Genomic DNA, 11611 nt, shown 5'->3' with positions numbered 1-11611 from the left:
AGTGTGCAGAGAGTGGCCCTGGGCTCGAGGGGCAGGGCAGGGCCACCCCCACAGCCAGGTGGGTGCCCAGGGGTGGGGGAACCCACAGAGATGGTGGCTGCACCCAGCTGGGCCCTGAGGCCCTCCCCTCCCTCGGCGACACCGTAACCAGAGACAGGCAGGACCACGTCTGCTCTCCATGCTCTTTAATGAGTGTCAGCAGCCCCTGCCGGCGCCCTGAGCTGAGCGGGGAGAGGGGTCAGCCAGGAGTGGGGTCATCAGGGGTGGGCATTGGGACAGGGGGCCGGGGAAGGTGGGGGAAGGTCTCCTCCTCGGCCGGAAGCAGCGCTGAGGGGACAGAGGGGGCCAGCTCCTCCGCTGACCCAGGGGGCGGCCTGGGGACCAGGCTCAGGGCCCCTGGGGGACGTACTGGTGGATCCAGTCCAGGTAGGAGGTGACGCGGGTGTAGATGCCGGGCCGGTTGGGCTTCGCGCAACCATCGCCCCAGCTGACCACCCCCGCCTGCAGCCAGGTGCCATTCACCTTGCAGACCAGGGGCCCTCCAGAGTCACCCTGCGGGGTGGGTTGGGGGAGTCAGTGCGGCTGCAAAGCTGGGCGGTGGGGGCTGGGGGTGGGCGCTGACCCACCTGGCAGAAGTTCCTCCCGCTGTCCCCAGCACACAGCATGTCCTCCCGCACGATGAGGACGTTGTCCCCCGTGGACAGGCCAGAGTGGTACTTCCTGTCACAGACACTGTTCTCCACGACGGGCACCTTCACCTGCTTCAGGGGGAATGGGGGCGGCAGGCGCCCTGGGGGGAGGGGGCAGAGGGAGGCAGCATCAGGGGGAAGCAGGCGGTGGGGACCCTGGTCCCCAGAGGAAACACCAGAGCCTGGAGCCTGGCCCCGCCCCATCCTGGGGGCCCCGACACTCACTTCCATTGTCCACGTTGCCCCAGCCCGTCACCCAGCACTGCGTCCCCGGGGGGAAGGTCTCCGACTCAGGGGGCAGGGTGACAGGCTGGACGTGCCAGGAGATATTCACAAGCTCATCCAGCTCCAGCAGGGCGATGTCCGCCCCGTTCTTAACGCTGTAGTAGTTGGGGTGGGGGATGATCCTGCTGATGGGCAGCAGCTGGTCCTGGTAATACAGGTGCTGCTCCCGCAGCTGCACCCTGAAGTATGAGGGGCCATGGACTTCCCTGGGGACAGAGACGGGCCCCTACTCAGAGCTGAGCCACCCTCGGGACACCCAGGAGCCTGGGTGGAGCCCCAGGCGCACCCCGCCCGCAGACCCCCTGGAGACTCACGGTCCGACGCAGTGGGCTGCGGTCAGCACCCACTGGGGGTGGATCAGGGAGCCCCCGCAGTGGTGCCTCCAGTACCGACGGCTGACTCTCAGGCTCACCTGCCAGGGCCATCTGCTCCCAGGGGCCTCCTGCCCCCCGACGATGCCCGCGCGCTGCAGGGCCTGGCCTGGGGCCGGAGCAGGAAGCCTTCAACCTTGGGCTCCTCTGAACCCACCACCCGCCCCTGGGCTTGTGGGGGTGGGGGAGGGCAGAAACCCCACGGCCTGGGGTCAGGACTCACCAGGGGCTGCGGAGACCAGGCTCAGCAGGAGGGCGAGCGCCAGCAGATGGAGCATCTGGAAGGAGCAGGGAGGGGTCTGGGGGTAGATTCTGGGGGTGTGCGGTCTGGGGGTGTGCGGTCTAGGGGTGTGGCGTCTGTGGTGAGGGGCCTGGAGGTATGGAATCTGAGGGTGCAGGGGTCTGAGGGTGTGTTGTCTGGGGAAATGGGTGTGGGGTCTGGGTCTGGATCTGGGGTCTGGGGGTGTGGGGTCTGGGGGTGTGGGGTGGGGTCTGGGGTCTAAGGGTGTGGGGTGTGGGGTCTGGGGTCTGGGGTGTGGGGTCCGGTGGCATTTGGCCCTTGACCAGGGGGTCTGTCCCTGCCGGGGTTCTGGGGCCTCAGTGCTCGGCCAGCCAGCTGCACAGTGACACCCGGTGTCAGGGTCCTGCTGGGGGGCTCACCTTGGCAGGTCCAGGCTGCTCTTGCCCAGCCTGCTCTCTCTGCCCCTTTATCCTCACAGACAACGACAGGGTCAGAGGAGGGGGCGGGTCCTCCAATCCAGGGGAGTGGGGGAGGAAGTGGATGACTCAGACCAGAGTGAGTCCATCTGGTCAGGAAGGGGCCCCGCCGCCCCCGTTCACACCAGCAGACCCGATTCCTCCATGTGGTCCCATATCCATCTCTGGCTGTTATCTGAGAACTTAACTCTACCATCAGGGGAGCCTTGTTATCTGGGGATCTGAGTGCCATCGCAGAGGGACAGGCCGAGGGATGTGACGGGGAGGGGACAGGAGAGGCCAGAGCCACCTTCCCTGGACGCTCCCCCACCAGGCCCAGCACCCCTGTCCCCCTCCTGCAGGCCGGGGTGAGCCCCATCCCTGTCCACCCACCCCACCTCCTCACTCTCCCCTGGGCCTGCTGGTCACCCGGTTCTGCAGCCCATCCACCCTCCTCACCTCATGGCCTCCTGACCCCTGCCTCCCCTTCCCCACCATCCAGGTGGCACCTCCTGTCCTGCCCCTACCCTGCTGGGACACCAGCCTGGCTCTGGGGCCCTCCTGTCCCTGGCTGGCTTTCTTGCACGCCTTAGGGGTGTACTCAGCTGGATTTCTCAGGTGAGCACCCCTCAAAACAGGCAGGGGCTGCCCAGGCCCCATCTCGGGCGTCCCTCCAGCAGACCCTGGTCATTGATTCTCCTGCCCCCACACCAGGCCTCCTGGGCCCTGGGAGGGGTGGCCTGGGCTCCAGTTCTCACCACCCCGGTGCCTCCCCGAAGGCCACCTTCCTAGGTGTATAGTCCCCGTGGGCTCAGAGCGTAGGTAGAGCCTCTATCGTCCTGATTTGTCAGCTGATCAAACGCAGAGTGCACACTGTTGGGCCAGGGCTCTGAGCCCAGGATTGGCGGGGAGGAGACAAGTCTGCCCCCCACTGCCTCTGTCCCCCACCGCCGTGGATCATCAAGCAGCTCCCCACCCAACCCCATGCCTCAGCTCCCCGACACCTAAGAAGGGGCCGCTGATCTCGAGCTTTCCGGAGGACCCGCAGCCTGTGCTTAGGAGCTGGGCAGGGGGCTGGGGCAAGGAGGGGCAGGAAGGTACCAGCCCCTCCCAGGGGCCTAATCAGCTCAGTCATCAGGCCCAGGCCAGGCAGAGGACGGTTAGGAAGGGGCTGCCCCAGGCTGGGCAGCTGGGGCTGTGCCCATCTGATCTGCGGTGGGGCCCACGGGACCCAGGGACGGGTGGGCACAGAGACGCCAGTCACAGGGCTGAGCTGAGCCTCAAACGCTATTCTGTATTTCTTTTTTTTAATGTAATTTTTTAGAACACGTTTAGATTTACAGAAAACTTTCCAAAGCGGTGTTGACACACCCGTGAACTCCAGGGACAGTGACAGTGAGGCTCCTGGGTGCTCCCAGGGACACAGCTAGGGAACTGCACAGGGTCTCACACATAAGCACACACAGGCACACACATGCACACACGGACTGGCATGTGAACACAGACATGTACACACGTGCGCAAGGGATCACACACATGCACACAGGGGCTGATGCATGAGCACACACACGGGCTCACACCCTCTGTATTTACTGAACTGTATGGTTCAGTGTCTACACTGAAGTCACCAGCTTTCCCCAATCCCAGCTCCACACCTCGGGGTTTACTGCAGCCCCGTCTCCTATCTCCTGCCTTCTCCGGTGGGTAAAACCCGGTTCTGCCCCTAATCCATCGACTTATTTGGCCAATGCCCACATGTCCATCACCCTCCCATCTCCATTAGCCTTGCCTGAACACAAGCCCTTTTGCTCCGCTGGCACCCTCCTCTCTTTTCTGCAACACTGATCCCCTCTCGAGTGAGCGCCCACCCAACTGCCCAGCTCAGAGGAAGGGACACGGGGAGGCAGTGGGCAGAGCCCGGGGTGTCCCTGCGTTTCAGAGGGTGAGTGGCGGCATCTCCTCTCTGCACTTTCCTGATGAGGAAGAAGGTGCTTCACCTTTGAGGAAGCATCTACACAAGCTGTTGCCCCTTTAAATCAGTGGGGTGTCGTCTGAGGGGTTGTAAGCCTCCTCCTCTCCCCGCTTTACCTGGCCCTTGCCTCACAGATATCCTTCTCAGTGGGTGGGTTACACTTTCACTTTCTTAACAGTGTCTCTCAGAGCGTAAGTTTTCAATTTGGCGAGGTCCAGTTTCTTTTGACTCAGAAACTCACCAGCTCTTCTGTTTCTCTTGGTGGTTTCCGAGTCTCCTCGCTTTCCCGTCCCTGGGATTCTCCAGGCAAGAACACTGGAGTGGGTTGCCATTTCCTTCTCCAATGCATGAAAGTGAAAAGTGAAAGTGAAGTCACTCAGTCGTGTCCGACTCTTCGCCACCCCATGGACTGCAGCCTACCAGACTCCTCCGTCCATGGGATTCTCCAGGCAAGAGTACTGGAGTGGGGTACCATTGCCTTCTCCGATTTTCGTTATTAACTAGGTAGAATCTCTTTAGGTTAAAAATTAAGCATTTCTTCATTGAATTATTTATTTATTTGGTTATTACTGATTTTGTACAAGGGGCTTAAACTTATTGCTGAGTTTCAAGAGGAGGAGGTGGTCTTTATGAACTAAGGATACTCAGTTCAGAAGGTCTTCGGGAGGACTCACGTGGGGTCTGTCCACACCTTCCCATCACCTAGCCTCGCCCACATCCCAGGCCTGACCAGGTATTGGTCCAATGTTAGCCAATCAGAGTAAGCACATGCTTAAACTGCTGATTGGCCCTCTTCCCAGGGCTAAGCCAATCAGAGCCTCCTTTGCAGGTAAGGCTCTCCGGGGCTCCCTAAGCCTTGCCTGGTCCCCTAGCAGGCCCTGGGCACCAGCATGTCACTGTTGTCCCTGCTTCCCCCCCTCCCCTACCCCTGACCGTGGGCTCCTAGAGTTCCTTCTCCATTAACCTGCTGCATGGACCCGGATGCAGCACCTGGAAGCCCTGGAATGAATTGTTGACAGAATAAGTGACCAGGGTCGGCTGGAGGGACGCCTGAGATGGGGCATGGGCAGCCTGTCTTCCTGCCTGTCTCCAGGGGTGCCGACCCCCAGAAATCCAGCTGAGTACACCCCTAGGGCGTGCAAGAGAGCCAGCCAGGGACAGGAGGGCCCCAGAGCCAGGCTGGTGTCCCAGCAGGGTAGGGGCAGGACAGGAGGTGCCACCTGGATGGTGGGGAAGGGGAGGCAGGGGTCAGGAGGCCATGAGGTGAGGAGGGTGGATGGGCTGCAGAACCGGGTGACCAGCAGGCCCAGGGGAGAGTGAGGAGGTGGGGTGGGTGGACAGGGATGGGGCTCACCCCGGCCTGCAGGAGGGGGACAGGGGTGCTGGGCCTGGTGGGGGAGCGTCCAGGGAAGGTGGCTCTGGCCTCTCCTGTCCCCTCCCCGTCACATCCCTCGGCCTGTCCCTCTGCGATGGCACTCAGATCCCCAGATAACAAGGCTCCCCTGATGGTAGAGTTAAGTTCTCAGATAACAGCCAGAGATGGATATGGGACCACATGGAGGAATCGGGTCTGCTGGTGTGAACGGGGGCGGCGGGGCCCCTTCCTGACCAGATGGACTCACTCTGGTCTGAGTCATCCACTTCCTCCCCCACTCCCCTGGATTGGAGGACCCGCCCCCTCCTCTGACCCTGTCGTTGTCTGTGAGGATAAAGGGGCAGAGAGAGCAGGCTGGGCAAGAGCAGCCTGGACCTGCCAAGGTGAGCCCCCCAGCAGGACCCTGACACCGGGTGTCACTGTGCAGCTGGCTGGCCGAGCACTGAGGCCCCAGAACCCCGGCAGGGACAGACCCCCTGGTCAAGGGCCAAATGCCACCGGACCCCACACCCCAGACCCCAGACCCCACACCCCACACCCTTAGACCCCAGACCCCACCCCACACCCCCAGACCCCACACCCCCAGACCCCAGATCCAGACCCAGACCCCACACCCATTTCCCCAGACAACACACCCTCAGACCCCTGCACCCTCAGATTCCACACCCCCAGACCCCTCACCACAGACGCCACACCCCCAGACTGCACACCCCCAGACCACACACCCCCAGAATCTACCCCCAGACCCCTCCCTGCTCCTTCCAGATGCTCCATCTGCTGGCGCTCGCCCTCCTGCTGAGCCTGGTCTCCGCAGCCCCTGGTGAGTCCTGACCCCAGGCCGTGGGGTTTCTGCCCTCCCCCACCCCCACAAGCCCAGGGGCGGGTGGTGGGTTCAGAGGAGCCCAAGGTTGAAGGCTTCCTGCTCCAGCCCCAGGCCAGGCCCTGCAGCGCGCGGGCATCGTCGGGGGGCAGGAGGCCCCTGGAAGCAGATGGCCCTGGCAGGTGAGCCTGAGAGTCAGCCACCAGTACTGGAGGCACCACTGCGGGGGCTCCCTGATCCACCCCCAGTGGGTGCTGACCGCAGCCCACTGCGTCGGACCGTGAGTCTCCAGGGGGTCTGCGGGCGGGGTGCGCCTGGGGCTCCACCCAGGCTCCTGGGTGTCCCGAGGGTGGCTCAGCTCTGAGTAGGGGCCCGTCTCTGTCCCCAGGGAAGTCCATGGCCCCTCATACTTCAGGGTGCAGCTGCGGGAGCAGCACCTGTATTACCAGGACCAGCTGCTGCCCATCAGCAGGATCATCCCCCACCCCAACTACTACAGCGTTGAGAACGGGGCGGACATCGCCCTGCTGGAGCTGGACGAGCCCGTGAGCATCTCCTGTCACGTCCAGCCGGTCACCCTGCCCCCTGAGTCGGAGACCTTCCCCCCGGGGACGCAGTGCTGGGTGACGGGCTGGGGCAACGTGGACAATGGAAGTGAGTGTCGGGGCCCCCAGGATGGGGCGGGGCCAGGCTCCAGGCTCTGGTGTTTCCTCTGGGGACCAGGGTCCCCACCGCCTGCTTCCCCCTGATGCTGCCTCCCTCTGCCCCCTCCCCCCAGGGCGCCTGCCGCCCCCATTCCCCCTGAAGCAGGTGAAGGTGCCCGTCGTGGAGAACAGTGTCTGTGACAGGAAGTACCACTCTGGCCTGTCCACGGGGGACAACGTACCCATAGTGCAGGAGGATAACTTGTGTGCTGGGGACAGCGGGAGGGACTCCTGCCAGGTGGGTCAGCGCCTGCCCCCAGCCCCCACCGCCCAGCTTTGCAGCTGCACTGACTCCCCCAACCCACCCCGCAGGGCGACTCTGGAGGGCCCCTGGTCTGCAAGGTGAATGGCACCTGGCTGCAGGCGGGGGTGGTCAGCTGGGGCGATGGTTGCGCGAAGCCCAACCGGCCCGGCATCTACACCCGCGTCACCTCCTACCTGGACTGGATCCACCAGTACGTCCCCCAGGGGCCCTGAGCCTGGTCCCCAGGCCGCCCCCTGGGTCAGCGGAGGAGCTGGCCCCCTCTGTCCCCACACCGCTGCTTCCGGCCGAGGAGGAGACCTTCCCCCACCTTCCCTGGCCCCCTGCCCCAATGCCCACCCCCGATGACCCCCCTCCTGGCTGACCCCTCTCTGCTGACCCCTCCCTGCCCTGAACCCCTGCCCCAGCCCCCTCCCCACTCAGCTCAGGGCGCTGACAGGGGCTGCTGACACTCATAAAAAGCATGGAGAGCAGACGTGGTCCTGCCTGTCTCTGGCTGCGATGTCGCCGTGGGAGGGGAGGGCCCCAGGGCCCGGCTGGGTGCAGCCACCATCTCTGTGGGTCCCCCACCCCTGGGCACCCACCTGGCTGTGGGGGTGGCCCTGCCCTGCCCCTCGAGCCCAGGGCCTCTTCTCTGCTCCCTGGCTCATGCCATAGAGCACATGTGTCTTGCGGGGCAGAGGGTCCGCTGCTGTTGTCAGGTAGCCCCCAGGGGACCGCCCCCACAACTGTCCCGGTTCATCTCGGAGACACGCCTGGGCCCCTGCCTCCCAACTGTCTTCACTGGGACTGTGTTCCTGCTTACGCACAGGCTGCTCTTGCTGTCAGTATCCTAGCGCTGTCTCCTCATTGGCTGTTGTGTCTGGAGCAGATTCCCTACAACCCCTTGGCAACACTATATCATCTCCAGAAAGTCTGGTCCCCTGTCTCCTCCCACCTGTGGGCATCACAGCGCTCCCCTCATCACTGCAGCCCCTGAACCTTCTCCTGGCCCAGCGGCGCCCTTCCTGGTTACACCCTACTTTACCAGGAACCTTGCTGATTCAGCAAGATCCCTGCCCTTAGTACCTGATCACCCTTGATATCTGATCAGAACCCTCACTCCCCACCCAAGGTTTCATCTCCCTGGGCTGTGTCAGGAGCCTCTTTAGGTTGGTTTAACCAGAATTCCCCCAGACATGCTGTCTCTGCTTAGAAATGCTCCATCTATCAACCCCTTGCTCCCTGACCCTCAATCCCCACTTGCTTCCTTCAGACTGGAGCCCAGTCTGTACTGGGACACAGGTCCCATCCCCGGGTTGGGAAGATCCCCTGGAGGAGGGCATGGCAACCTACTCTAGTATTCTTGCCTGGAGAATCCCATGGGCAGAGGAGCCTGGTGGGCTGCAGTCTGTGGGGTCACAGAGGGTCAGACACGACTGGAGCCACCTAGCATGCACGCACGCATACTACGTCGAGGGAGTAAAGGCATAATCAATACTCAGTGTTTTAAATCATTGTAAGGAGTAGCATTCTTTGACTGCTTCATTTTGTAGATCACATTTATTTCATTGCTGGGGTGCAGGTTTTGCCTTAGGGCAGCTCTGTGTTTCCCTGGCAGGGAGGCTTGGAGTCCTTAGGTTCTTCCCGTCATTTTGAGGTTTTTGATGAAATGACTGCATTAACACTTTTGCAGTTGCTGAAAATTGTTTTCGTTGGCTTTGTACAGTTGAAGGTGTTTGTATTTACACATTGAAGATTTGAACTGTCACACATGCACACACATACACGCACGCACATACGTGTGTGTACTCACACATGCGGACATACTTTGACATTAATCCTCTAGGACTGATTTCCACATCAGGTGAGGTTCCAGAACCACGGAGACAAGACTGCCTTTGCATTTCCCAGTCCTTTCCTGCCCTGCCAGCCTCGGGCCCTGCAGCTCCGCCAAGGCTTGGGGGCCGAGGGGCACTGGGGTCCACCTTGCAGAGCCCCAGAGGTCAGGCCCTGGTCTGCAGCCAGACTCCCAACTTCTGACTCTGACTTGAAGCCACACACTGGGGGAGGTGCCAAAGCTGCTCATTCTCCATCTTAGTCTCAAATCATTTTTAATCATAAATGTAGCACGTCCATGTCTCAGCTCCCCAACACCTAAGAAGGGGCCGCTGACCTCAAGCATCTCGGAGGACCGACAGCCTGCACTTAGGAGCTGGGCAGGGGGCTGGGGCAAGAAGGTGGGCAGGAAAGTCCTGGCCCTTCCCAGGGTCCTAATCAGCTAAGTCATCAGGCCCTGGCCGGACAGAGGACAGTTAGGAAGAGGCTTCCCCAGGCCGGGTAGCTGGGGTTGTGCCAATCTGATCTGTGGTGGGGCCCACGGGACCCAGGGATGGGTGGGCACAGAGACACCAGTCACAGGGCTTGAGCTGTCTCCATGGGGCTCAGTCTGGGCCTCAAAACTACACCTTCCTGAGGAACCCCAAAGACTAGGGTCCTGGAGGATAGAGAAGGGGAGACAGTGTGCCCTGCAGGAACCATGGAGGGCTTCCTGGAGGGGGTGGCACTGGCTCCAATCCCTGCCCAGTTGGGGAAAAAAGTCTTTGCAGCCAAGATGCTTGGGGTCTGACCTAGCCCTGCTGAGTCGGCCACTTGCTGCCACGTGACAGTGTCCACATGGGGACAAAGGGAGGTGACAGGTCCTCCCTGCCTCCCTGCAGGAGGAGGGAGCTCCCCAGGCCACACGGCAGACAGCAGAGATGTGGGCTCTCAGGGCCTTTTTCCAGGGATGGGACGCCAAGGGCAGGCCAGCTGTGCAGCTGCGGGAATCCAGGCTCTCCGCCACAGGTTTTAGGTTTGCTAGGGGATGGGGTCCTGGCAGGCTTTCGGCAATAACCCTGGACCCCTCCAGTGAGGAGACAGGCCTTCCCAGGCCGGGACAGGCAGCAGCAGCGGAGCCTGCCCTCCACACAGGCGGCCTCTGAGACGCGGACAGGAAGCAGGGTTCCACCAGGCAACTCCAGGGCCACAAGACACCCTCCAGGCCCCTTCCGGCCGTGTCTGCACCCAGAAGCTGGGGCCCTGCCTGCTCCGCCCCCTCTCCGGACAGAGGAAAGTCCCCTCGGACCCTCTTCCTAGCCAGGGCGTGGTTGGAGGGCAGGCAGGAGGAGGGGCTGGGAGCGCCTTCCCAGCTGGGCTCCCTGGCCCCAGTCTGCGCCAGGAGCCACTCAGGGCCACCCCCTCCTTTGCCGACGGCCAGGACGGGAGGGTCTGGGGCATGGACGTAGGTCCGCTGGGCTCTCTGCTCCCTCCTCCTGGCTGGACAGTGAGACTTGGACCGGGGGTCTAGGGCACGGGTGACCTGGAGTCACATCACTGCTCACACCCTGCAGCCTGGATGGGCCAAGCCGTTGATGGGCTCACTCTGTGGGTGTCCCTGTGCAGAGAAGGGCCTGACTCATGGAGAGACTCAAAAAGAATGAAAAAGTCATTACCTGCCTTTTAAACGAGACACTGCCAGTTATGTAGCCTTCCCAGACCAGGGTGAGCCTCAGGCCACTGCTCTGAGACCAAACACTATCCACAGCCTTCCCCACCTCCCCCACCTCAGACACCCCCAAACCAGGGGTGCAGAGCCCCGCTGGGGATGTCCGCTTAGGACATGTGGTCCTGCAGCCCCCACTGCCATGACTGTTCAAATGAACAGGCCAGAGGAGCAGGCTACCAAGCATTTGGTGTTAGCATCAGGGTGTTGGCCGCCCCCAGTCCCCCAGGCCCCCAGGGCCCCCGAGGCCACCCGCAGGGCCCAGCAACTTTGTGCTTCCCTCCTGACCCAGCTCTTTGCTTTAAACAAGTCAAGCCGGCTGCATGCCCCGGCTGTCTTCCATCCTGGTCACGTGGGGGTCAGGGTGGAGAGCGGGACAGGCGGGGACAGGCGGGACAGGGAGCCAGAGCAGGGAAGGGCCCCACAGAAATGGGCAGCTCGGAGGAGATGATGGGAGAAGGGCAGGCCATGCCCCGGGGAGGGGTCAGCCCCCGCGCAGGTGTCTCGGCAGGAGGCCGAGGCGCGGATCCAGGGCTGGCAGGTAGAGACACTGGCGCACACGCCCGGGTGGCTGGGCTCACCGCAGACCCCACTGAAGCTCACCACTGCCACCTGTGCCCAGCGCTGGACCTGGAGCGGGCAGACCAGGGGACCTCTAGAGTCACCCTGGTAGAAGCAAGAAGAGCAGACAGGTCCGGGGGCTCTCTGGCCGAGGCTGACTTCAGGGAGTACAGGGACCGAGAGGGGCTGGGTGCCGGGGCAGGGGACGGGGGCACACAAGCAAGCTCTTTGGGGCTCCAGGTGTCCATGCAGCAGCTTCATCCTTGATCTGTCCTGTTGGCAGCCCTGCATATCAGCTCTATCTGCCTCTTTTTTTTTTTTTTTTTTTTGAGGCCTCTGAGGCTCAGAGAGGT

The 11611-nt window shown here is 62.4% G+C and overlaps 2 protein-coding genes across 3 annotated transcripts; one reads left to right on the top strand and one right to left on the bottom strand.

Moving 5' to 3' along the window:
• Positions 1-170: 170 nt before the first annotated feature.
• LOC147345700 (tryptase-2-like) lies at positions 171-2095 on the bottom strand. The gene is made up of 6 exons (XM_086376518.1): positions 2006-2095; positions 1569-1623; positions 1289-1454; positions 915-1180; positions 627-790; positions 171-552 (listed from the first exon to the last, which is right to left on the bottom strand). The coding sequence occupies exons 2-6, from the start codon at positions 1621-1623 to the stop codon at positions 388-390; spliced, it is 816 nt and encodes a 271-aa protein (XP_086232644.1). The 5' UTR covers positions 2006-2095; the 3' UTR covers positions 171-387.
• Positions 2096-5597: 3502 nt separating this feature from the next.
• Positions 5598-7647, top strand: LOC147345699 (tryptase-2). 2 transcript variants are annotated; one of them, XM_086376509.1, is made up of 6 exons: positions 5598-5771; positions 6154-6208; positions 6317-6488; positions 6597-6862; positions 6987-7150; positions 7225-7647. In XM_086376509.1, exons 2-6 carry the CDS (start codon positions 6154-6156, stop codon positions 7387-7389), a joined length of 822 nt encoding a protein of 273 aa, XP_086232635.1. In that variant the 5' UTR covers positions 5598-5771; the 3' UTR covers positions 7390-7647. The 2 variants fall into 2 exon arrangements, with proteins under 2 accessions (XP_086232635.1, XP_086232636.1); XM_086376510.1 differs by having other exon boundaries at positions 5680-5771; positions 6323-6488.
• Positions 7648-11611: the final 3964 nt, after the last annotated feature.

The sequence above is a fragment of the Bos grunniens genome, chromosome 25, assembly GCF_055505025.1.
Source record: "Bos grunniens cultivar Pamir isolate PY7600 chromosome 25, Bosgru_T2T1.0, whole genome shotgun sequence".
Lineage (NCBI taxonomy): Eukaryota > Metazoa > Chordata > Mammalia > Artiodactyla > Bovidae > Bos > Bos grunniens.
This window is presented reverse-complemented; position numbering and strand designations above follow the sequence as displayed.

Excerpts from the sequence above, each read along its gene's own strand:
- LOC147345700 (XM_086376518.1), bottom strand. The coding sequence starts at position 1,623 with ATGCTCCATCTGCTGGCGCTCGCCCTCCTGCTGAGCCTGGTCTCCGCA. Across the intron at positions 1,455-1,568 it reads CCTGGTCTCCGCAGCCCCTG|GCCAGGCCCTGCAGCGCGCG; the intron begins GTGAGTCCTGAC and ends CTCCGGCCCCAG. Across the intron at positions 1,181-1,288 it reads GCAGCCCACTGCGTCGGACC|GGAAGTCCATGGCCCCTCAT; the intron begins GTGAGTCTCCAG and ends CTCTGTCCCCAG.
- LOC147345699 (XM_086376509.1), top strand. The coding sequence starts at position 6,154 with ATGCTCCATCTGCTGGCGCTCGCCCTCCTGCTGAGCCTGGTCTCCGCA. Across the intron at positions 6,489-6,596 it reads GCAGCCCACTGCGTCGGACC|GGAAGTCCATGGCCCCTCAT; the intron begins GTGAGTCTCCAG and ends CTCTGTCCCCAG. Across the intron at positions 7,151-7,224 it reads GCGGGAGGGACTCCTGCCAG|GGCGACTCTGGAGGGCCCCT; the intron begins GTGGGTCAGCGC and ends CCCACCCCGCAG.